This window comes from Melanaphis sacchari, unplaced genomic scaffold, assembly GCF_002803265.2.
Source record: "Melanaphis sacchari strain LSU unplaced genomic scaffold, SCAv2.0 Contig64_pilon_pilon, whole genome shotgun sequence".
Taxonomy (NCBI): Eukaryota; Metazoa; Arthropoda; class Insecta; order Hemiptera; family Aphididae; genus Melanaphis; species Melanaphis sacchari.
In genome coordinates this window covers 856,022-883,922 of record NW_020271462.1, presented here as the reverse complement: position 1 = coordinate 883,922, position 27,901 = coordinate 856,022, and the positions used below count along the sequence as shown (strand labels likewise).

The 27,901-nt window shown below is 25.3% G+C and overlaps 1 protein-coding gene across 4 annotated transcripts; it reads right to left on the bottom strand.

Moving 5' to 3' along the window:
- Positions 1-1,953: 1,953 nt before the first annotated feature.
- Positions 1,954-27,901, bottom strand: LOC112600369 (patronin). 4 transcript variants are annotated; one of them, XM_025347558.1, is made up of 26 exons: positions 27,096-27,899; positions 14,769-14,864; positions 14,493-14,699; positions 14,051-14,260; positions 13,745-13,992; positions 13,564-13,673; positions 12,357-12,467; positions 11,116-11,197; positions 10,861-11,053; positions 10,582-10,765; positions 10,295-10,516; positions 10,028-10,200; positions 9,844-9,963; positions 9,663-9,772; positions 8,947-9,579; positions 8,659-8,870; positions 8,316-8,590; positions 8,017-8,247; positions 7,705-7,941; positions 7,409-7,607; positions 7,165-7,257; positions 6,995-7,066; positions 6,373-6,462; positions 4,421-4,601; positions 2,958-3,233; positions 1,954-2,394 (listed from the first exon to the last, which is right to left on the bottom strand). In XM_025347558.1, the coding sequence occupies exons 1-26, from the start codon at positions 27,150-27,152 to the stop codon at positions 2,250-2,252; spliced, it is 4,767 nt and encodes a 1,588-aa protein (XP_025203343.1). In that variant the 5' UTR covers positions 27,153-27,899; the 3' UTR covers positions 1,954-2,249. The 4 variants fall into 4 exon arrangements, with proteins under 4 accessions (XP_025203343.1, XP_025203344.1, XP_025203345.1 ...); XM_025347559.1 differs by lacking the exon at positions 6,373-6,462 and having other exon boundaries at positions 27,096-27,898; XM_025347560.1 differs by lacking the exon at positions 12,357-12,467 and having other exon boundaries at positions 27,096-27,897.

The following is a 27,901-nucleotide window of genomic DNA, read 5'->3' as shown; positions in this document are numbered from 1 at the left end:
AAGTGCTTAAGTATTTGTGTTACAGATTATTTAATTAAATCATAGACATAGCTTAAAGGTAAAAAAAGTGAAGCGTAAACATGTCAACAAATCACTAATTATATTTAACTGTTATTATACTATTATATACGTAACTAATGATAAAGAAAAAATGATTGAATACGAAAAAGAAAAAGAAAAAAAAGCTTAGTATATTATCACAATTTAATCGTTAGTTAACAACACAACATATATAATATAGTATTTTATACTCATTGGGTATAACGCTGTTAATTATTGGTTTTTAGTGAACATAATCAATGTATTAAAATAATAATTATTACTATTATTATTATATATTATTAAAATGTACCTGTTGTAAACAATAAACAATTATTTTTTTTAATCAGCATATTTGTCAGTTTCTCTAAGACTATGGCTAAAAATCAATAAATATACATATATAGACATATTATTTATGATATATGTTTATATATATGTATGTATAATAATAAAAAAATAATAAATAATAAAAATAAAAAAATAAAACTGAACAGAACAATTACAAATCGTACCATTCTGATAGCTTGACATAATAATATACATAATTTAAAGATGAAACAATATTTAACATGTAGAAAATATAATCAATGATTTGTGTATACATAAATACACATCAATTCCAAGAAAATATGTAATGAAACAGTAGTAATAATATAGTAGCAGTAATAGTTGTAGTTGTATAATAGTGAATGACAAGAAAAATAGTAATAATACTTAGAAAAAAAAAAAGAAAAAGAAAAAAGGAAAAACATAAAAAAAATACTAATGTTTACAAATTGGCACAAATTGTTAACAAAACAGATCTTAGAGTATAATCTTAAAATGAATAAAAAATAAACTATTATACTAAATAAATAAATCAATTTTAGTTGGTTACTAATATTATAAATGAAGACATACATTTTTTTTTTTTTTTGGTATTAATTGTTTGAGAATAATATAATTTAATAATATTAATTAATAATAATGGTGTTTAAACAATTTTTTTTAGTTTATTTGTTATTCTATTTTTTTTTTCTTTAATTTTGATTAAAAATTATTATTGTGTGATCTTTAATTTATACGATTAACCGTTATAAAATATTATATCTCAATAATAATAACATAATATAATTTATACTCTGATGCAAATATAAAGGTGAAATGACGAGTATTATGTTTAAACCTATAGTTATGTTCAATGTTTTAATTAAGTAAAAAAACAATGGATACATTTACAAAGAAGCTCGTGAATACGCGCATTTTCACATATTTTATACGAAGCAATGATAGTTCGATATGCGCTAAAATCATTTCTTATGTAGACAATAAGATAAAACATAAGTAGATGGACACGTTAATAAACGGTTTAAATAACATTGATATAAATGATCAAAACTAATTTGTTCTTTTAAAAAAAAAAATTATATCGAAAAAAAAAACAATTATTTACTACCGAATACAGCGCCTTTGTTTAATATTATGAACTGTACAAAAATCGTAGGTTTAAGCGATTTTATTTACCAAAAAGTATATAAATATAAATATTTAAAAGAAAAGAAAAATTATTAAATTTTTTAAATTTTCTTAAAAATGCTTACAAAAAAATACTTTTGCAACACACTCACACAATATGTATATATAAATATATAGCTAAACCAGAACGCAACATGTGGTTTGAGTAAAAAATATCCAAATGTTAGTTATAATATTCTTAATAATACAATTTTAATAAATCACAACGGACGTACAGATTATAAAAAAAAGATTCCTTAATAAGACAACAATTCATATAAATAGGGGTTGTAAATGTGTACAAAATAATATTTTTTTCAACAATAAATAATCTTTTATTTCCGCGAGGATTAAAATTAAAATTATTATAGTATTATTAAATATATATTAATATTTAAATATATATATATTATTATATTTAAAGGTAGGTAGGTAGGTAGGTAGTAGTTATTATTCGGCTATAATTACTTTTTATTTAAATATTAATAACTACATGCTAGACGACAGCCGATATAATTAAGACTTGTGTTAAACGAAAATTGTTAAGAAATCACTGGCGCTTGACGTGTGGTAAGCGGCGGGACAACAACATAATATCGTAAACCGTATAAGTTATACGGCGGGTATTTATATTTTATCCTAAATAATAATAATTATACAAATTAAACGAAAAAACGACAACGACTGCGCAGGCCGGCAGCTTCAGTGTTGCATCAAACGACTAGCGTCATATCTTTTTTGTTGGGATAATTTACTTTTTTACCCTGCCACAAACTATTGTGAATGGTGAACGCGTCGATGGTGACAGTCAAGTGCTTGGTATGTACTTGTGAGAAACATTTTCCACCCGAATTGTACCTATAAAAACCACGGGACAATATTAATACAGCGTAATATAATTAATAACAAAATTATATTTATTTTCCGGACTAATACGATCGATTTCTGGATGAATACTATTACTACTATTCATTTTAATTGGCATCTTTTTATCTAAGAAAATAATGAACGTATAAGTATGATACATAAAATAATTTATATTTTAAATAAAATATATTATTATATAGATTTAAGACTTGAGAGTTGTATCACCACGAAAATCCTATATATTATTAACAAACATTCCTTTTTCAGCTATACGTACGTAATTTTTTTAGATACATTTCCTGTTATTTATTTAAATTTTTCACTTTTATTATTTCATATTTATAAATATAAATTTATTGGCGGCTATCATACATATATTTACGAAATGTTATAAAATGCTTAAATTTCAAGCATTTGAAGTAATATGATGATTGTAATAGAGTACATTTATTTGAGATTCGTTGTTGAATGTCAATAGTTAACAACTATTCGTAGACAACTATTCTAAACAAATAATAATTCGTTTTTAATTTAATTTGTCCGGTTCGACTCACTTGAAAAACCTGTCAAACATACGATCGGTGACAACCCGCGGACCGGTACCATAGAGTTTGGCCACTTCCTCAGTCTCCGGGTAGTACAAATATAGCGCACGGAATTGGCAGCCCGTGTCCCGGAACAGCACCAGGAAGTGCCTGGCCTCGGATCGATTGATTTCTTCAAGTACCCGTTTTTTGGATTCCCGGTTCACTACGCCCGGGAAAACGCAATACTCGACAGCGTTCAGTATTATACCACGGTTGGACTTGGTCACTGGTTGTTTGTAGAGCCTAAAAAGAAAACAGAGCGAAACTATTAGACTAGATTTAAACAAAAATTGAATTTTTCTCAGTAACTTAAGAATAATAAATAGGTTACATATCTTTTATCAAAATCAAATAAGTAATATAAATATGTATGTAAAACGCATTTTTATAGAACCACATTTACAATTTGAATTTTATTTGCTTGGATTAAAATGGTTATTTCAGATAGGTATTTATAACGTTGAATTTTCTCTCACCATAACAATAACGTAAGAATATCATAATGATATATTATCTATATAATAATAACTAGGGCTCGGAAGTTGATAACCTTAAAAATATTAAAAATATATAACATAAGAAAAAAAATGCAAATATGATTTAAAATGACATAAAGTGACCTAAAAAATTATAAATATTTGTTTAAAATTAGTAAAAATACATTTAAAAAAAAAATAGTAATAATAATAAAAGTTACTCAAAATTATTACATTGTACTATTAAAGCATATTAAATTTTATATCGTCAAAAGTAAAAATGACAGCTAGCAATTGCCTTATTCTATTGAATCTTTATCTTTACCTGACCCGTATACAATTTGTGTAAAATATTATTTTATAAAATATAAATTTGATTTAGGTATTTATATACAGTTTGTGTTAAACAAAAACTATGCGTGTAAAGATGTTAATTGACAAAATCTAATTATAAATACAAGAAATTGAACTAAAAAGAAAAATAAGACCCAAAAATGACTTAAAAAGTAAAAAAAAAAGCCAAAACATACAAAATAAAAATTAGTTATTTAAATTCACATCTTTATGAAACACATTTATGGCCAGAAGAGCATCGTCTAATAAGTTTCAAAAAAGAAATGCAAAACGCATCAACTTCGGAGCCCTAATAATAACACTCTATTAGAGGGTTAAGAGAAGAAATGTATTGAGACACTTTCATTTTCATTTTACGGACGAGAACTATAGTATAAATAAACATTATAGTATTACAATATATTGACTATATTGAGTTACCTAGTTGAACTACTATTTTAGTAAATAAACAATTGATTAAAGCGTGTTACTATATACATATTTAAAGTATTAACATTTTTAAAAAGGACAATCTCATTAATTTATCAATTAATACCTTTATTCTCTTAACCCTTTCATATTAAACGAATGATGTTGATGTAGACCATTGTTTACACTTACCTTGGACCGCTGTAATCACTACCACCGCTCTCACTTGCGGCATCATCGAACTTTCGTCGAACGGGTAACGACCCGGGACCAGACGGCGATGCGGCTCTCCTTGGTGGCGTGGCCCGTCCTAAACCCGAATCCGTGTCACCACACCGGTACAGCATGCTGTCTTGATCACAACTCGAACCTCCTAAAATTTAATAATTATAAAATATTATAACAGGAACACACATCACAGGATAACCGCACAACACATGGACGACGGAAAGAAAATGTATGTCCAAGTGTGTATGTTAAGTACCGTCAAAGATGAAATTGAGGAATTAAAGTTCATCACTAAGCAATGTTTCCAATCAAAGTGTAAACAATATCAATTAAGAAATTAAGTTAATTTAGTAGACATTATGGTAATTTCTTAATCATAATTGTGAATGTATAAATAAAATATTTGATTTTTACAACATTGTCTATATTACTGTCAATTGACTGCCAATGCCTAGGCATGGACAATATCGTAATTTAATGTTAGACATTAATGGTATTATTTAATAGGCATTTATGTTAGGTATATTACCTAAATTACACCATTGACGGTAACATAAATATTAAAATAATATTTTACTGTATTCAATAATATTATAAGGATGCACATTATTTATAGTGAATTATATAACCAAGTAAATTTATCAGTTCTCTTATTGTAAATTATTATCCAGAACCATTATTATTAAAATTATTTATCATTATTTTTAGAATCTGAAAAATTAAGCAGGTAGGTGGTGGAGAGTAATATGAAACAAAACTTTTAAATTATTGTGATTAAAATAGAGAAATTAGTCATTAAAGCTTGGATGTTATTGCATTATAAAATTAAAAAGTTATGCACTTAATTTATTTATTATTAATTAAAATTAATAAATAATCATTCTGTAAGAATGTATAAAATATGGTGTATAAATACATTTCACTATTAACTATATAGTATGTTTTCCTATTATATTAGTTGACATTATTTTAATTTAAAAAAAACATAGTTAACATATTTTATGATAGACTTGACTAACAACCAATATATTAATATTAAAGAATTGTTTAATTGTCGCATACAATAAAAATGTATAGCATACTCGGAAACAATTTGTAGCATTTGAAAAACAACATACAAATATAATAACATCAAGAACAAATTTGTTAATTATGAAATAAATAAAATTATGTTTTTATTAGTTAAGATTCAATTGGCTTTAATACACTAACATTTTTTTAAACCAACTAAATATTTAAATATATTATTTCATGATTTTATTATTATTATAATTTTTAATTTTAACTAATTTGCACATTGTAGGCATATATTAATATTTATTTAATAATTAATAACATAAAATAAAATACAAATTAAGTAATATATAATATACTATCTACTAAAAGAAAAAATATCTGAAATATGCTTTATAAATTGTATTTAGCATTTTTAACATAAACTCTCTCAGACTTATATAGTAATATAATAACTATGATTTATCATTAATATCCAAAACTAAGAAGTTACAAACCCTAATTATAATCAATAAAAACAAAAAAGATTATTGCAACACCATTTTTTATTATCATGTATAATAGATTAAAAATTTAGTAAATATCAGAGTACTTTTTTTCTACAATAGAAATGAATACATAAATATTTTACATAATGTATAAGATGTATATAATATAAAATAAATTAATAATATGTTGATCTATACTGATGTTGTCTACTAAAATACATTATTTACACTTATTATTATTACAATAATACTCGAAACTCTGATACATAATTATAAAAGCTATTTCAAAATTTTGAATTGAGATAACATAATATTGATTTCCACCACCACAACACATTATATTTGTAGTTTTTGCTAAAAAACTATCATGCGTGATTGACCTCCACCAATTTTTGTTTTTTACATTTAGCTTACCATACAAATTCATGAGAGAACTGGATTTACGAGGTGCACTATTGTAGTATCCAAAATTTGTTTTACGTTTTGTTCTGTCCAAAGAAGAATCTGTAAAAACGTTCGCCAAACATGCTACCAAAATTTTGTAAAACAAATACTACATCCTAAGACTACAAAAAAGATCTTTCTATACAGAAAAATTAATATTCCTAACTAAGGATCCTTACAATGTATCAGAATACTAAATCTCAATACAAAATTATATTCATAATTACTTTAAAATATAAAACTAAATTTAATAAATTGTTATCTTTTAAATAAAGACCAACTGTATTTTTAATCCAACAATATTAATTTAATAGTAGTGAATTTATGTTGTGCTTCTCGTGTTATATTTATAAAATTATAATCTTAATTTGAAAAGCCTAACTCCAAATGATCCCAATAGTAATAATTAAAATACTTAAGATACAGTATGCTTAAAGAAGCATAATGCTACACATACACACATCTTGTAATAAACATTGCTATATGAGCAAAATATACAATTAGCAAGCAAACTAAAAACGACTAAGATATATATTTAAAATAAAAAACAAATCTGTCTACACACATCTAGTATTATTAAAAAAATACTAACCTCTAGAATTTTTGTAAGATCCATGACGGTCTAAATTTCTAGGAGTATTGAGTTTTCCTTCATCAGTCAAGTCTAAACAACAAATAAAAATTGGGGAAAATACTGATGGGTATCGCACAGATACAACCTAAATTATAATTTTGGATCAGGAATATCAGAAATCAACATACCTGAGTAAAGAGAGGAAGTTGACGTTCGCCGCGTTTCGGCTAAGCAGTCTTGTGATCCCCGGTAATAGTCTCGTCTAATTTGTGAATTCAACGCTACGTGCACAAAATAAGATTTTTAGTTAAGTAGTGTTCAACACAAAAACCAAATAAAGATTAAACAAATAAAATCAAACAACATCAAGCGTGATAGTACAGTCAGTATTGTAACAAAGAGTTATAAAAAAATAATAATATTGATACTTACTAGCAAGATTTGTAATTGAACCTTTTTTGCCTCGTGATGGTGTCATCGTTCCATCAGGGGTATCACTTCGATCAACATGTATAGTTTTAGGTCGGGGTCTTCCACTCTGCATTTTACTCCGTAACCTTGGAGGGCCACCCATAGTATGACTGTTATTAATTTTCAATGAGTTTAAAAGTTCTTTATCAACAGTTTTTCCCTTAATAATAAAATTAATCATAAGTAATTAGTTATGTAAACAAAATTATGAGTATTTATATAAATGAACTATAACTATATTTTTTATTGCTACTTACTTCCCTTTCGGCTTCTTCAATTGTCTTTTTAATCCTATATTGTTCTAATATTGCTGCTCTTCTCTGTTTTTCTTCTTCTTTCTTACGCAGTTTCATTTCTTCTTTTTCTTTCTCTTTTTCTTTTCTTTTCTGTGCTTCAATTTCTTTTTTATTCTTAATTTCTTCTTGTTGCTGTCTCCGTTGTAAAGACAATAAGAGAATTCTTTCTTTTTTCTTTTCCATCTCATCAATAGCCACCTTAAAATAATATACATTAATATAGCTAGAAATATTTTATAAAATAAAGGATAATTTTTAAAAGTATGAACATACAGGGTCTGGATTTTGGTTTTCAATAATGAGTTCAACTCCAGTTGAATTTGAAATTTTGGAGCGATTAATTTTGTTATTTGAGCTTTGTAATACTGCAGATTCAGAAGCAGATTTAACTGGAGTAGACAACTCTTTAGATTTGGCGATTGTTGAAGAATTAAAATGTCTAGGAGAAATATCCAAATTGTTTAAAGATACAGAATTGTTTAATACTTGAGTCAAATTCCTTTCCTGTAGATCAAATACATTTATAAAACAAATTAAATTTGTTATATTACAGAAGTAAAATAATTACAAACTTTTGACACAATTTTTTTCATTCTTAATGGAGGTTTGGGTCGTTTAGGTGCATCTTCATCTTCAAATGATACATAAAAACCTTTGTCTGATGTGTTTGCTGATGCATCTTGACTAGGATTGGATATAGAGGTATTATTATCATTGAAGGAATTTCGATTAATTGGCATATGTGTTCGTGTAGGAGATGGAATCCTATACGTTCTATGCCCAGACGTTATTTGAATTCTATTCAGGCTTTCGGTTAGGTCAAGATCTGATTTATTTGCATCGTTGCCTACAATCAAATATAAATTTAAACAATACAATTTTGTTAAATATATAATTTATATATCATTAACATACCTATGAATGAAATACTTTGAGGTTGCATATCATCAATGGATGGAGTTGGCATTTGAGAATGGCTTACAACATGGTTAGAATTACGACGAGGAGGAGGAACTGGTGACGAAGGACTAGTTTTAACACCAGACCTGTTTAACAGAGCAAATTCAGACTTCTGACGAGGCGACCCACTCAATGACGATGGTTGCGAAGACTTTGGTATTGTGCGACTAAAAAAATTTAATTATTAGTTAATATTATCATTCACATAACCTAGAAAATTCAACTAGGCTGTGAAATATTTACCTGCCATTCCAAACGTTTTGAGATTCTTGAGCAAAAGCATGAGTCTGTGGTGATGACGAAATATCCCAACTTTTCCTGAATTTTTGTTGTTGCTGTTGCTGTTGCTGTTGTGGTTGTTGTTGATTGTTATGCAAGAAAAACTGCTGGGATTGTGTGTCTTTATTAGATGGCATTATTTGTTCATATGGGTCTTGTGGCAAATAATGGTTGTCCGCTGGAGAATATACATTGGGGTTTGGCAGTGTATTAGACGAAACTGGTCTTTGATTAACATAACCTTGCTGGTTTTGGTATTGAGTATGTTGTGGTTGATTATAATTGTTGAACGCTGGCATGGGTGGTTGATTATGATTCATAAGACTGTGCCATTGTTGATTATTATCAGAGTTGTTATGTTCCATGTGTTGAATTATTTGTCCATTAGACATTACACAGTTATTACTTTGCTGGCGGTTAATTAAATAATTTTGAGGTTGGTGAATGGAATGAGTGTTTTGATAAACTTGTTGTAATGACTGAATAACTGGATAATGTTGCATTATATCTGACTGTAAACTATTATGTTGCATTTGGTTTTGTTGATTAGCTAAACATTGTAGATCTGCTTGAATTTCTTGATAATTTGAATGCATTCTAAATCATTTAAACAAATTAAAAATACATAAAATTGAAAACATTTATTAAAATATGAAAAATAAAAAAGTAATAATATTAACTTGGATAAGGTATTATAATCGTCTGTATTAATGTGATCTAAATCGGGTGTCTTCCGATCATCCGTATATTGACTCATTCGATCAGACCATTTACTTTCCATCCCATTATCCTATTGGAACAAATAATTTATCAATATTAATAATACTCTACTAATAAAATAACAATATTTTATACAAATACCTGAAATGAAAAAGACTGCTGTGCATTTTTAATAGAAGATGGTGAAATGTTACCATCATTAAACATCATTCTGCTATAGTTTGAATCGGGACTTTGTAAATTTCTACTACCATTTTTACTCTAAAAAACATTGTATTACATTTAAATAATGACATCAAAAAGTAAATTGACATATAAAAATTACTCTTGTAACAGCTTGGAAGAATGCAGCTTTTCCTACTTGTTGTCTCTGTCGATTCATAAGAGATTCCATTTTACGTTTATCGTTTTCAATTTGTCGTCTTTTTTCTTCTAATTTTAATTTTATATTGAGCAATTGTGAACTCATAACAGAACCATCACTTTCAGAATCATCTCCTATAAAGTTAATTATAATAAATTTTCATAACGTTAATTTTAAATAACAAGTATGTATGATTAACAATAAGACTAAACTGTTAAGTAGCATTACCGTGATCACTGTGAGCAGCAGATGAAGAACTTTGTTGTAACCATGTAGTAGTACTAGATGCATTTATCATGGGTTGTGTAGAAGTATCAACATAAGATAAACTGCGCTTAAGTGTAGGCATAGGTGGTTGAACTACAGATTCTACATCATCAAAACTATCATACAACATCCGTTGAAGTCCTTGGCTGTTGTTTGATGCATCACTAGAAACCCTTGACATTGCTAAAATGTAAAATATTTTATGATTAAAATTATTTTACCTACCTAGTTAGTTAATATAAAAGTACCTGGACTAGTATTGGAGTGTTGTAATAGATTATGAACACCAGAACTATCATTTTCCTGCGAGTGAGAATTTGTTACTTTACTAATGCTATCTTTTCTTCCAACGTGAATTGCTGGTTCTTTGTCAGGATTTCGACCAAGGAAATGTAAATTATCTTGTGATCCACCAAAATTTTCAACTGTTAACTAATTTAAATCAAAATACAAATGTAAGTTTAAATTTAATAATTATAAAGCTTATAATTTATAAGCTATAAATAATGTATACTGGCAGAACATACTTGTGAATCTTCAGAAAATGAATTTCTTCTCGAACGTCGACCAGCATAAGATTGTTTTCTTGTGTCTTCCCAATGAGTTGGTTTACCTGCTGCTACATCATTATTAGCATCACCATTACTAGGATTTAGCATTGAATTTAGTGTGAGAACAGAACGATTACGATGAACGACAAATTGTTCTTCGCCATTACATCTAGAATGCAATAGTAATAAAAAAAATTGTATAACACTTATTTTTTCAAAATTTTTTAATACCGGCTAGTTTTTTTTCCGTCTTGTAGTTGTTGAGGTGTTATTGTATTTGAAACTTTTTTTACAGAATTGTTATGTGCCATGCCTGCAGACAAAATACTACGTAAATAGTTGCAACTAAAATATTTAAGTGTTTTCATTAAATAAGAAAAAAACAATGTTTATTCATATAACTTCACAACATTTAACTACACATCATCATAAACACATATAATAAACAAAATAATATAACTTTTAAGATTGACTTATACAATAATTAAATAATTACTTTGATAAAATGTCTATATTATAATAAATTAATTATTTTTAGTGTAGTATATCTATAAAAATATTTTAATATAATATTAATATTATAATGATTCATTTCCCTAAAGAAGAAATAATTATTCACTTAGGCAATATAAAGGCGTACATTAACTAATTGACTTAAATATTGACAGACATAAACATATCTAATTATGAATTAGATAAAAAAATTTTTTTACTAAAAATATAATTATTATTTTAATGAAATTTATTTTATAAGCTATTTGTACCCTAAAACTGAAATTCTCTAGAACATACTTACGAGTAGACTTTTAAAAATAAACTGTATTATTTAACAATGGATACTTTCAAAAAAAATGTATTATTTAAAACTTTTTTATTAATCAATAAAATTTATAACATTATAAGCAAGTAAAAATGAGTATAGACAATTTTAATTTTCTATAAATATTTTAACGATTAACTAAATTTGAAAAAGTATATAAACACTTCAGAATTTTTAAATATTTCTAACTAAAAAAAAAAAAAGAATAAATAAATAAAAATCTATTAAAATGTTTTTAAATATTAGATTTTCTTTAAAAATAAATATGACTTTACTAATTATTTATGTATTTAACATTCACCAAAATCATAATGCCATACTTAAAAAACACAAGGTAACATGCATAAAATATAAAAATAATTAATACCCTCAAATAAACATTATTTTTAATATTAATTATTCTGTACACATTAATCATTGCAAACAGTTAATAATCAATACACATTGACATTGTCAAAAATTATAATGAGGTAATAATATTATCCAAATTTGATATTGAAAAAATATCTAAAATTCAACATAATAAAAATTAAGGTGTAAAATATACAAACAAAGCTATGCGGTGATATTTGAATTTAGAGGCAGATATATATTGATAAAAAACACAAACAAAATAAACAACACATAACCAACTCGAATATGATTCAGATACCTGTAAACCCTGTTGAATGTGAATCCAAATTACTGCGGAGATCCGGTATAACAGAAATTGCTTGAGGTAACAAACGTTTATGCGCTACTCCATGGCTATTTCTCGGATATGCTATCACCACAAGCAAAAAAAATTCTATAATGGTTTGAATTTTTTTTTTTATCAAACTTATTTACTTAATCCCCCTTTTCATATTATTTTATTTATAATAGTTGTATAATGTATTATTGTTGGTTAAAAAGTTAAAAATGTTAAATAATATCCATCATTCAATCATAAATTTAAAGTTAGAATGACAATCGTGCAAAAATCAAAGTATTTTAAATATATATACATTATCTATCTCAAAAATATTTGCATATACATTTTTTGTACAAATAATTTACCTAACTTATTGGAACTGTCAATTTTATTTCAACACTGAAGATTATTTTTTTAACAGCAAAAAGTTTTTAATATCATAATACCTTTACAAATTTAATGACTGTTGAATAAAATTTTAAGTTAATTAAAAATTACATTAAATAGATACTAGTTTATGCATAAAAAAAATACATAAACTCACTGTGGACGTGTAATTAAATTTAATAATTTCTGATGATATTAATTATTAATATTGATTGCAAAAATAGATTTTTTAAAAGTTAACTAATATTGTTCGAATTGTTTATACCATTCTAATTTTATTATGTTAAAAGCAACATTCTCTTTAATATAATTTTAACTGCATATGACTTATTTATTATGGTTCACACTGTAATATAACATAGTTATCAACTAAAATATAAAATTTTAAATAATACAACTTATTAAAATTGTTATTAATAGTGTTAAAAGTCATACTATGTACTCGTATATATCTTTTTTTTAAATACTGTTAAATAAAATTCGAAAAAAAATTGTTCAACTTAAAATGTAAATAGCAAATACTTAAGTTAATTTTTGAAATTATCTCAAATTTAAATAAATTATACTTTCAATTTTCAGCATATTATATGGATAAGCATAAAAATATAAAATAAATTATAAAAAATGCTGCAAGTGATTGAAATTAAAATGTGAATAAAATGGTTTTTAACAAATTATCTGATTTATATTGTTCACACTTCAGCCATTCATAAGCATAACAAATTATTAGAAGATAGTATTCTAATTCCACGTCCACAAAATAATAATTTGCACAAATAAAACTAGAAATTTAAATTACCATCTGCCAAATCATTTCTACCCTGATTGAAACTGACACATTTAGCTGGATGTATTTCTAAAACATTGAACAAATCAGCAAAAAATGCAATTAAATTTGTTTTCATAGACCTAAAAAAAAATAAAGGTTTATTAAATAAGTATTTATAATAAAATTAATAGAATTATAATAGTATTAATACCCTCTTATATAATATACATCTTGTGGCCTCATGTGAAATATACTAAAAGGCAAACTATGATCACAAAAATCACTTATAACACTGAAATTTTTTATACAATCTGTAGATGTTGGTGCTTTAGATACAGTAATATACTGCCAAGGCAATTCATCAGGGCAATAAAAAGATATCAATGCTGCTATAGCTGCACCATCACTAATTTCATGGAAATCATTCACAGGAGCAATGTCAGGTACAGATGAGTTCTCCTAGGTTTATATACCAAAATTTAATAACTTTAAAACAAATAATATTAAAAATACCAACCGTTTGTGAACTAGATATACGATGTTTTAAAGCTTCAACCGTACGATTAACCCATAATAAAATAGCTCTTTCGTTATCCTCAGGCAATACAATAGTAGTTCTGTGAGGAACATGATTCAGTCTTTGTATAGCTGCCATCACGCGGTTAGGTGTTGCTACTTCTTTTGCATACAATGTCATAACAGCTTCCATTATTGCCATGTGAGCACTCTATATAAATTAATAGCATTAAAATATATTATTATTCACCTAAATTAAAAATAACCATACTTAACAAATATAATAATTTTCAGTTAAATTAATTTCATTAAACTACCAAAACAATATAATTCAAAATTTTGTAATTGTGAAAAAAAATAAGTGTATCAGTATTGAATCTTAACAATTTATAAATAACCAATAGTTTACAAACATTATTTGAATAATTATAACAAAAACTTACGAGTTTTAAAGGTGTTGTTTGAATTAAAACAGTTTCTGTTACTAATGGATCATTTACAGTAACACCTTTTTTATTCAAAGCTTGAATAACTCCCCAGTGATTAAGATTATGATAATTTGGATCAGAATATATATTTCCTAGTGCCAGACAATAAAGTTCAGCATTAGCTAAAGAGTGGACCAAAGGTGGTTTTAGATGTTCTTGATTCTACAAAAAAAAAAATACATATATTAATTTTATATTAACATTTAAAAATATCTTGAAATTTATACTCACATCAAGGTCTTTATAAAATGGATCAATAACATTTTCTGGAATTCTATTATTGTATGCCTTAGACAGAAGCCATTTTATCGTAGCTCTTTGTTTAGCCTGCAAAAATAAAAACAATAATAATAAATCATTAGTAATAATCATCACTTAATCACTTCAATTTAAAATACTGAAATACATTCAAATACAATTCTACATTATTTCTATCTAATATATAATATAATTGATTAATTATTATCAACTTTGGGTACTTTTACTAATTAACTGAGAATTATCATTCTTATTTTATAAATAGTATAAAATACTTTTTTACCTACCTATCATAATGATAATAAATATTTAAAGTGGTTGTAATAAAGTAGATGAATAGTTTTAGATGCAAAAAAATTGCACACCAAGTCAGGTAAATGGACTTTTTTTAATGAACTGCATCCAAAATGTAATTTTAATTACTTTTTTATGTACACAATTAATATTTTTAAGTGGTTTTTAAAGTAATATTTCCAAATAAAAATTATATTTGACAAATAATTTACAAACTAGCATATGTATAGTAGAATCTCTAACAAAACTTCAAGTATAACAAAATATTTTAAGAAACCAAAAAATTTTCATTCAAAAATTTCTATTTAACAAATTGATATTGTGTTTTTTTTTTACAACAAATTTAAAAAATATTGTATTAATACATATTTATAAAGTAGTAAAGTACACACATGTCAATCAGACATAATATGAGTATACACATAATCAAACGCAATCAACAAATTTAGTTGTCACCAGTTTGTCAGAACAGGAGATATTATTAATGAAAATATATCATTAAATGATTTTTTTTTAAGTTATAGTTAATTATAATTTATAAAATAATTGCTGACAATAATAACCTGTACTTCATCTTGTGTATATATTCATAAAAAATGTCTAAATTATTATTTATACACTACCATTTGAATAATTTTATTTATTAAAACATTGTATAAAGTTATTCAATTTTAATTTTATCAATAGATTGCAATGTTTATAATATCTTATGACTTAATTATGATAAGTTAAGTAAAGTACCAAATATTCATTGTTCTTAATAAAATTGTGGTTTTCAAAATGTATCTACCTGAAAAATAAATTATAATAAACTTAAATATTGACTGTCTAATCATTGTGGTGAAAACATAAACTGAGGCTAAACCCCCTCCTAAATATTTCATAAGACTCTTAAAAAATTTAACGTTATATTTAAGGCTATTTACAGATTCATATTTATGTTAAATATATTAGTCTTCCCTTCTAAAATTTTTATGGTTTTCTGCCATTGTTAAATATACAAATCACTAAAATCTATATATAATATATAAATATATATAATGATATAATATTTAACTAACACAAATTTTAAAATATTAATATTGTAATACAGAGTATTTTTATAAAATTAAAAATCAGTTTGAAAACCATTGAAAAAAATTTGTTTAATAATTCAACTTTGGACGCAATTCGTGTTACTTAACTTTGAAATTCTAAAAAATTTTACGCAATTCATGCGCTTCGATCGTTTTTACTAAGGTTTTTACCTTTGCTATTTTTTTAATTTTTTTTTTTTTTTTTGTAGTTTCAGGGGTATTTCAGAGTTAATTTATTTTTATCTCGATGACTGAATCAGCAAAACACAAAATCAAAAATATATAACTTTATAAATAATAAATAATAATTAACAAATTACTACATGGACGTGTTGTTTCCAACTTATAAAAATACAACATAACTAACTTATGTTTATTTCAATATTATACAAGGTTTAAAGGTGAAAATATTATTTCAGCCTTAAATTTATCTTTTAATTTCAAAAGGATTTGGAACTACGTAAAACATTACGATTTAAAACTACTCGTCATTCTCTTTGAAAGGATCCGATACTAGCCGTTTTCAAGGATTTCAAGGAAATTTTCTAAATGTTTAAATGCGGATAGTTTAAATATGCGTAGTAAGTGATCACTTTTAGTAAAGTAAAATAATAAATGGCGCAGCGCTCCCACACATGCATGCATAATGCACATGTTAAAAACGCACTACACAAATATTAAGTAATAATTTTACTTATTTTTTGTTAAAAGTATCAACCTAATCATATTATTTAATCTATTTATCCTATATAGTTTCTAAAAATATATTTGAACTATTAATGACATTTCTATGAAAACAACATTTATTTATTTTTAAATATATTTTTTTTTACTTCAACATTATCATTTTAAACTTCTTAGTATTCAAAATTTTAAAATCTAATTTTGAAGTATTTAAGTGTACAGTTTCAATCAAGAGGAAAAATAATTTTTAAGTTAACATCGTGACGAATTCATATGTTTACAGCCGGTAAAACTGGTACATGATTTTAATAAAAAACGCGGGAATGACCACTCTTAAAATGAAAATGATCGGTAATAAATACTAAATAAAGCTAGGATTTTGATAACTTTTACATTTTTTTCTTTAAGTGCTATACAGTTCTAATCAAAAACAAAATGTATTTTGTTATACAACGATTTAGAATGGATAATTTTTTTTTTTTTTTTGTATTTTTTTGCATTATTTGTATTTTTTACAAATATTACGTTAATTTTGTGTATTTAAACTCATTTTTGTTTATTTTAATATGTGTTGTATAGATAATCCCGAAGATAATCCCAATTACCTGCTCCAGATCATTGATATTGAAAAAATAATATAATTAATAGTCAACTCAAATTCTAATATATTTGTTTAATTTATTTCTTAAAACAAATTTTTACATATTTTATGTAACATACAAAATTGGGTAAAATATGAATAAATAATAATTATTATTTTAAAATTAAAATTTTTTTGCTCATCTAGGTACATTTTTTAGAGTTTAAAGGTCATTTTCGCATTTTTGTATATTTTTTAAGTCATTAAAATCCTAGCTCTAATAATAAATCTTACAAGGTGTCTCAGATAATATTTTTATCTTGAAATCTAATGATAATTTAATTTACTCTTAAATGAATATTGACAACATAAAATATACCTATCCCATAATTATCTATATTGTAAGTTTGTTTTAAGACAAAATATGCGTGGTAAAATTTATTTAGATTTTGGTTTTATAATACCCTCTCTTTATACATATTTAATACAATTTTTAAGCCTATATATTATTCTTATAAAAAATTAATGTTTTTTATTATTATTATTATTATTATTATTATTAATATTGTTAATGGCTTTTGATACTATTACTATGAGCATAAAATTACATTATTTAGGTACTTACTATAAATTACAATTAAACATAGGTAAACATGAAATACAGAGACCCAGTAATAGGCACTTGTCTAGCAAAATACACTTCGCGCAATATATAGTTGGTAAGTGCTTTATTGTTTTTAATTTTTACGTAATAAATTTTATTGCATTCTAAAAACAATTCTTAGTAGAATTCAGTTTATTGTTTACTTATAAAATATTAAAATATTTCAATTCTATTTTAAATATAGTTTATCATACATATTACATCAAGTTTTCAGCTATTTGAAAAAGTCAATAAATGTTATTTCTCTGTTACATTATCAATTTACATTTCATAAAAAGTTGAAGAAAACTTGATATGTTTATCTACAACTTCAGATGCTAATGAATAAAATTGCAATAAATTCATAATAGTTTCCTCCCTAACTTACTTGTAAATTTCAAAAAAAAAATAAAAATATTAATCACAATCATACAACGAAATTAATCATTTATCCTTTTGCATCAAAAATTATAATATGCTATGAATCACTCATACTCGATTCTTTTTACGCCTTTTCATTGTCGGTCAATTAAATTACTGGCTTGGATATTATAAAAATTATCTAGTTCATTTAGATCAAATGTTGTTGTAAAGCATTAAAAACTTTAGATTTTACAAAAAAAAAATGTGTAAATCTTTTAATTAATGACTCTTTTATGATATATTGTACCTTTACGAAGCCTATTTTAAAGTATGGAGCCGTTGTGTAGGATCCAGTTACTTCTTACGGTATAATAATCTGCAAGTTTAAGTAGAACGCGTTAACTTAACTTTGCAATGTTAGTATTAAAAATCGATCACTCGATTTACCAATTTTTATTATGCACCGTCTTGGCTTGAAACTAATTTATTATTTTAAAAATCCAATTAATTATACCTGAATATTTAAAACAAATTTAGTATTCATTTATATTTCCAAATCTAACAAAATAAAAAGATTTATTATTAAAGTCAAAATACATTACATTTTTTTATAAAATCTACACCATAAAGTTTAAACAAACTTATAATAAGTATATGGATACATACTAAATATTTAAACAAGTTATAAATTTTAAAATATTAAATATAATATGCTCATTTAACTAGACGCTTAAACGAATGTGCGTATTATCTCAGAAATGAGTCATGCGCTCGTATAATTCGTACAGCAAACATTTATAGTAGGCAAGTACCTACTTGTTATAAATTATGACGTTCATTCTGTATGATGCATAGAAATAATATTATAACACTACAATTTATTTTTACAAATTTTGTTATTTTAATGTAATTTTTTTTTGTAGTATTGAATCTAAGGAAAAATTAAGTAACGACATCAAATTTTTGTTTACAATATATAAACACTCCAAACTAAAAAATTAAAATATAATTCTGAACTCTAAAGCGATGCTATATTAAACCCTATTTCACAAGATGGCATATTAGCACTATTAACGCGTGTTCTTAAATACCGTGATTGATGAAAATTAAACCATAATAAACGACATTTAAGCGTAGGCAATATCAAAAGGTTAAAAAATATTGAAACCTTGAATATTGAATAACTAAACAATAAATATAATGTAAAATATTCAAGAATTAAGAAATTTTAATAACAAAAGGTAGTTAAGCCAAATTCGGCAAAATCGTAGTTTTTAAGTTTTACAATAATTTTATACCACTGAATTAAAATGTTTTATATCAACATGTAATAAGAACCAGCCCATTCTCAGAACAATATACGAACAAGCGATACATCGTTATTACTCATCTAAATCTATATGAAAACACAAGTTACTGGATAGAAGTAAATTAAAAGCTAAACATTCATTGAATGTATTAACTCTATTAAAAAATAATATGAAGAAAATAATGCAGTAAATTTATCAAATGGAAAAATTGTAACTGACATATTACTAAATTATAAGTATGATAGATATTTATTTTCGAATATAACACGCAAAATTACATTACCTAAACTAATTATTATAATCTGTGATTTTACATTATAACCTGTTATAATTTTGTTAATTGTAGAAGGCTCAAAATATTTTCGGAATTCTTACATAATCGTACTAGCACGATAATATTATGTTCTTCGAATATTTCTTACGTAAACACCAAAATATATTTTAAGAACAAAAACTTAATGATTAAATAGAAAAACTATACTTATTTTTATTTTTCACTAAGAAACAACATTGGAATGTATTGAAATTTATTACATAAATTATACACAATTTTAATAAACATTGCAATAAAATAATACAAAAATAATACTTCAAATAAAGTAATTTTTATAACTTATAAGTAATTACAAAATCTAAATTAGTTGATACAATTTACGTTTATACTAAGTCTACATAGTATATTATTATGTAATAAATATAATATGCATCAAAAAATTTAAAAAACGAAATACAGAAATCACTACTTTTGTTTAATGTAATTTCAAAAAAAAATTAATAATTTTCCAATTCTTTTTTACTGTTAAACGTTCGCCTTAAAATAACTCAATGAACCTTGTGTCTTAAATTGTCATACCTATTCATTGGCCTAATAATAATTTATTAACGTGAAAAAAATCATCCTACTTTTTGACCTCAATGAGAACACAAGTACATAATATCACAAATAGAACCTTAAAACAAAAATTGTCTACATAAAATATTTTAATACGTATAAAAATGAATATAAATAATATGTTATTACAACAAAACTCGTCGAAAAATGAGAATAAAAATTTAAATCGGAAATACATTTGTGCCAGTTCAATAACAACAATGACATATGGTAACATCTGCTATATTATTTTCTATTGACCTTAGTTTATACACAGTTGATTTGTCCTTAAACAAACAGCAGTTAATTGTTATTCTAAAACTGTGTTTACCCCTATTGTCCATCGTCTGATGTTCACCACTTAACACCACTAACGGAGAGATGCAATTATACAAACAAATATGAAAATATATCAATAATTGTATTTTAAATCTGAGAGTAAAAAAAATGTCTTTATTTTAATATAAATTCCTTGTGATTAATTTGATACATCCTAAGACCATAATATAATATCAATGGACCAGACAGGTGTGGTGGACCGCATGGGCCCCCACAAAACGACTTCCATTGCCAACGCCTTCTTCTAACTATGAGAGTAGGTATACTCCTACTTGTTTATTTAATAACATTCATGTAACATAAATTTATGTTATGCAAGACAAAACTTACTCAAAAAACGCTTATGGCTTTAAAAAATAGTTCGTATTTTTTTCAGACCTACAGATGTTTGGCGATTATAATTTAAAGATAACTTATCCAAAGTACTTAATATAATGAGTTCAATCAATGTTGAAACAAAAATTGTACAAAAATGTTAAGATAGGTATATATATATAATTTAGTTACTAATGTTAAATTGGATGAAAACAAATGAATTATTATTATTACCAATTTGTTGACAAAAAGAAAAATTAATAATATTTATAATTACTTAAGTATTCTAGTTCTAATTGTTATAAATTAAATAAGTAAATAAATGCTATAAAATATTGAGTTCATTGACGACATTTCAACTAAATGTTTAAAAGTATTTCAACGAATAAAATTATTTAACAACGTTTTGTCCACTGATAAAGTAATAAATGATAATACAAAACAATCATTTCTGTTTCGTAAACTTGGATATTAAACGAGCTTCTAAACAAAATAAAAAAATACGGCAATACCATAAAAGGAATTGAAAAATAATTATGTTTCATTTAAATCACATTACAGCAGTATTATGTGTCAAAACTTATATTAGGTAACAAGACGTAAATCGTAACAATTCATGAACATGAATGTAGTATGTTGTATGTACCTAATCCATTTCTATGTATTAAGTATATACAACTAATATTCGACTTTAAAATTTTTTGCCAATAACTTCGTAAAAAATATTTAAATAATAATCAATCTTGTATATGTTTTCAAATTATGGTATAACATATTTTTTCTAAATAAATAATATAATATTCTAGATATATTATTAGGTAATTTGTTTTATGTAATTTTCCAAGCGTTTTTCTCTAAATAAATGTTACATAAAGAACCGAAAATATACACATTGATATGATAGTTAATGGATAATAATGACTGCCATACTTTATTCATTTCGTCAAAAATAAATTGTATTATTATTATTTTCTATTTTAAAATAAATTATCACATTTTATCAAAATAAAATGAAATTGTTTTATTAAACAGACTCAAGTCTACACAAATTCAATAGGTACACATTGCCTTCGACATTTAAATGCCCCAAATAGAGCCTACAATACTATTTTACATAGTTATATAATAAATGCATCAAAAACTATTTTTGCAAATATATAAGTATTTATGTCTTTTTAATTAAAATTTAAAAGACCAATAATTTGTCTAATAATGAATTTTTCTACCTGTGATAATACAATTTTTATGCCCATTCTTATATAAACAATGAAATAATGGATATAATGTACCTGTATAGTGTATTAATTTTAGACAAGATTGCAGTTTTTTTTAGGTTTCTATTTCTAGTATAAAAAATATAAAATTCCATTGATTTAATATTACCTGTGTAATCTTTAAATATTTATCAAAAAATTATCTCTCAATAATATCAAATATACAATTACAGAGGTATTGACGTTTTTCAAATAAATAGAATGGTGCAAGACATTGATAATGATACAATATAGAAATTACACATTACTAATATTGAAGATATATTTATTTTAAATTTTATCCTGAATTTTGATTCATGGACTAATATTCCAAGTTGACTCATGAACTTGGCCTCAATTTATTTTAATTAATCCCTAACAAAATATTTAATAACTAAGGTTAAGTAGTGGGGAATTTTAACACTCTAAACTAGATTTTCTGAAACAAAAAAAAAAAAAAAATAATCCATTTTAAAACTACTTATAGAATATAAAAATGTAACAATAAAACTATTATTACTAACTATGTTTTTTTCTGCCAAATGCCAATCAATATTATGCTTATTATTGAAAAAATTATATTTTATGATATTTATAAAAGTAATATATACCTAATCATAAATATTAAAAACATAAGAAATTAATAGTGACTTATATTTTTTGCAACTATTCTTCATAATAGGTCAGACAATACAAATGTCAAAAAATTGATTTACCTATTATATTTGCAATTAATTAATTTAAATAAGAGAAAATTGTTTAATTAACATATATAATTATGTACCTACATACAATTTGGAATTTGTTCTATATTAACTAATTACATTTCTAGGATTAAATCAAATTTCAAACTAAAAATATAATAATAAATATAAATAAACATGCATATAAAAACAAATAAAAAATATATATTTTTTAAGTTCTTGTATAAAAATACAATTAAAATTTAACAATTGTTAAATTTTATAACAAATTTATATTTTTGAATAAACCAAATAATATTGACAAAAAACTATAACATCTATTAATTTTGTTTATTTTAATTTAATTTTTTAGGTACTAGTTTATTATAGCCTCGCCGCCACGAGTGAAAACTTTATAGCCCTACCAATCAGGTTTGTTATAGCGCCACCATCCATATAACAATAAACACATCTTTAAATATAAAATAATTTGATAGAAAATATATATTACTACTAGATACCTAATAATCAACAATATAATAATATTTATTTATTGAAATAGACGCCAAAGTTGCCTTAATATTACCGATATTATAAAATAATTTGACAAAAAATACGTACCATTACTATTAGGTAACTAATAATCGTTAATCGACCAAATGGGGCAACAAAAAATGTAGAGAAACAGTCAACAGACGGAAATTCTTTAGACTCTTACATGGCAAAATGTATGTAGTGATCTGAATAACAGAGATTTGTTTGACACCATTTTAAAAAGTGTAGTAGAATTATAGGAATAACAGAAACCATAAACATTTTTATATAAATTATTTATAATTTTTGACATTATCATATTTTTTTTATTTTTTTTTCATTTTATATCATCAAATTATTAGATTAATAAATATCAATAAATGAACTCATTATTTTTTATTTATACGATGTGTTTATTGTTCTATGGATGGTGGGGCTATAACAAACCAGTACCATTTTTTACTTGTGTAAGGGAAAGTATATTTTGATTCTAAATTATAGATACTTTTTTTTTATTAGCTTCTACAGGCCATTATTAAATTTAATAAAATTAATACAAATTGCTGTTGATCAAATATTAAGTATAAAATGTATAATTTTTTTTTTTTTTTGTTTCAGGCTACACACTAGATAGGATATTTCTTAGAATACTAAAAAAAAAAAAATTAATTTCAATATTTTTAATGTGTTTAAGTAAGTGATAATTGAAATAAATATTTAATATACATTAAATAGGTGATATAAAATACTAAGAAACAGGTACCTAACTTAATATGAATAATTTTTATTATGTACACCAAAACTTAATTAGTTACTTAATAATCTAAGGTGATATAAAATAATAGATTTAACATAAAAAATATATATCATTGTAAAATCAATACATTTATTATTTCGCTCAGAATCTAAAATTTGATTAGATTATTATATATTTCAAGCTTGAATATCTAAAATGATTTTTACTTTATTGGTTTGGTGGATATTTTATACCAATCACTAATTCAACTATGAGTATTAACTCTTAAGCATTTTTTTTAGATAAAAATTAATTATCAAATAAATAAATAATAATCAGCAACAACAAATAATTAAAAATATATATTATCTATATTTACTTGTTTAATGAAATAGGTATGTATTTAATATTAAAACTATTTATTATTCCAGAACTAATAAGTAATATCAGAAGTATATCTATATTTAAGTTATAGTTTATCAGTTAAATTAATTTAAAATATATATGCAACATAGGGATCCCAGATTTATTTTTTTTAAACACGGGACATTTTAAATCACACCTATACTTGTAATTTATATTGGTGTTAATTTAGGAATGAAGTAAGAAGACTTATGTTAACAATTAAAATATTACAAAATTAAATATGTGATGTTTGTTATACAAATTCTTTATAAACATTTGGTAGCTAAAATTACATTTGGCCTCGATGCAACATTTAATTTTCCTCATAGTTACTAAATATACTATAAAATAAAGTTAATCACAATCAAATAATAAGTATTAATTATCATTTGATTTAGATATTATAATTTATCAATAATTTGAAATTTAAAAACCTAAATCATAAGAAAAAATTTAATTTATAAAATAAGGTACATACTAGACAGATTATTCAAAATACGGGACAAAATTATTGTTTTTAAATTTGTGTCGAGATATCGGGACACTTCATTCAAATATGGGACGTATGGGATCCCCAATGCAACAGTTAGTTATAGGTATTATATTGATATATTACATATTTAGTTCTATATTATTGTAGGTACCTAATCACAAAATTAAAACACTTTAAAAATAAATAGGTAATTAATTACAAAATTAAAAGCAAAACTTGTTTTTAATTAATAAGATTATTGGTTTATTTTACATGAAACACAAGTAGGTATCTGAGTAATCACTAAATAGGTAATTCATGATTATTTAAAAAATAATAAACTGAAACCTAGGTACAGAAAAAAATAAAAAGATAATTACTTTAGTGGGACATGTTATAATGTAGATACTTGATTTTATGAGTAAGTAAAACAAATTCATAAACCATATAGAATTTTAAATTTCATGAATTAGTCTATCATACTCAAAAAAAATAATTTAGGTAGATTAGCAATATACAAAGATACTAAATTATAGATATTTATCTATAATTTATAGAGAGATATTTATATTTTACTTAAATATCTAGAATAATATTTATCTACATAATAAATAATAGATAGGCATGTAAAATAACATAGTTAAAAGCAATCTACCTACCTAACATTGAAGCTAAAATTATCTTATTAATTATAGAATCAGATAAGTAAAGTATATACACATATAATTTCATGAAATTTTGAAAAAGAAAATACTTAATACCTAAAACTAATATACCCAATGGTCGACATCAACATTTTATTAATTTGATACCAGAAAATCTAGGTTCAATAATGGTATCTAGATATTATTATGATAGGTACATAGGATTTAAAATAACTTGACTCAAGTTTTTCTAATATTATTAATAAGTAAGTAAAACATTTGAAAAGAAACCATATTCCAATTCAGTAAATAAAGCAATTTTACAAATAAAATACTTAGATCAATAGGAATCTTTTAACTTTAAAATTAGTTAATGATAATAACAAAGTAAATATTTATCAACTTAACTAACGGTAAAGGGTTTAAACATATCACAGTAAGCAAAAATTTAATATTGAATCATAAAGGTAATTTAGAAATTTAGAACTTAAAGAAACTCGAGAAGAAACCTAGTGTTGCCTCAATTATATGAGTCAATTTCAATCACATCGTTGTGTCCAAAATAGAAGAGTTGGTAGATGGTAAAAACAGAAACTTCTTCAAGAGAAAAAAGGTATACCATAATAAGATCCAAAACTGATACCGTTGTCAGGAGGAATAGAATAAAAGATATTTGTCGTAAAAAGTGTGAATTAATAACCTTACCAAATCGCGAACCAGATAACCAGAGTCATTCATGTCTTCTAGTAGCACGTTAGAATGGAAAAAAAAAACTATGAACAGTGAACACTGATCAAAAAATTTTCTAACTATTCTCAAACTAAAAGTCTAGTCGGGTTACGTATGTTTGAGGTACTGAGCAAAACCAGGAAAAAGTCGACTTAGATATGTCATCACTATTATATCAATATATGTGCCTAGGTCACGCATATCGATACACGTTTGCCTACAGTACCTAGTTCAAGGGAAACTTATACAGGAACGACGTTTATGGTCGCTTTGAGAAGCAGTTGCACAGTTGACAGATAAATGTCACGACCGCGCGCAGTCGTTATCGGGTCTCGCTAACGAAATGAGAACGAAAATCGACGACTTTACCTGTGAACAGATGTCCGGATTGCCAGCGAAATTTCTCGATCCGTCTGCCCGGTCCATGGCTCGAGGCTTTATTCGCACCTGGTCGACGACGACGACGATTGCTGATCAACAAGATTGCTATACCATAATAACGAAGATCCAACGACGCCGTTTCGTAGTCCACATCGATGATATTAAACAACTATTATTATTATTTATTATGATGTTACCGGACGACGATGATAACGATGATAAATTATTATAGTCGGTGCGTGCGCGTGTGTGCGGTCCGTGTGAATTCACCAATAATAATAACAATAGGTAAATGATAATCGGTGACGGGTGCTTGCGAAAAATAAATCGGCGTTGTTCGTAGGGGGGGATAAGGGGGCAGCCGATGGGGTTAAAACCAAAACCTAGGGGTGAAAAAAAAGCGATTCTCGACGACCGATATCGATTGTACGGACGACGTGTGTAGAGTGCACGCGAGTTCGCGACGACTGTCGGCCGTCGGCGGTCGGGAGGCGGAATCCAAAAATCCGATCGACAACGATCGCTCGTGTTACGACGACGGTAGTACCCACGTACAATTATAATGTAACGTTTTATGCGCGCGCGCGTGCGCTAGTGTGCGGTGTACGCGCAACGGTCGCGGGGCGAGGTGTGCAACGGTTGGGCGGCGGTGATAGTGAGCTCCGCGATGCCCTCCCCTCCCCTTCCCCCCGCGGACTGACAACTCGTTACCCGTGGCCGGAACGCGTCGGCCACCGAGTAAGAGCCGGACGTGCTGTCGGGCGCTCGGGCGAGTGAGAGCTCCAGTGCTGACT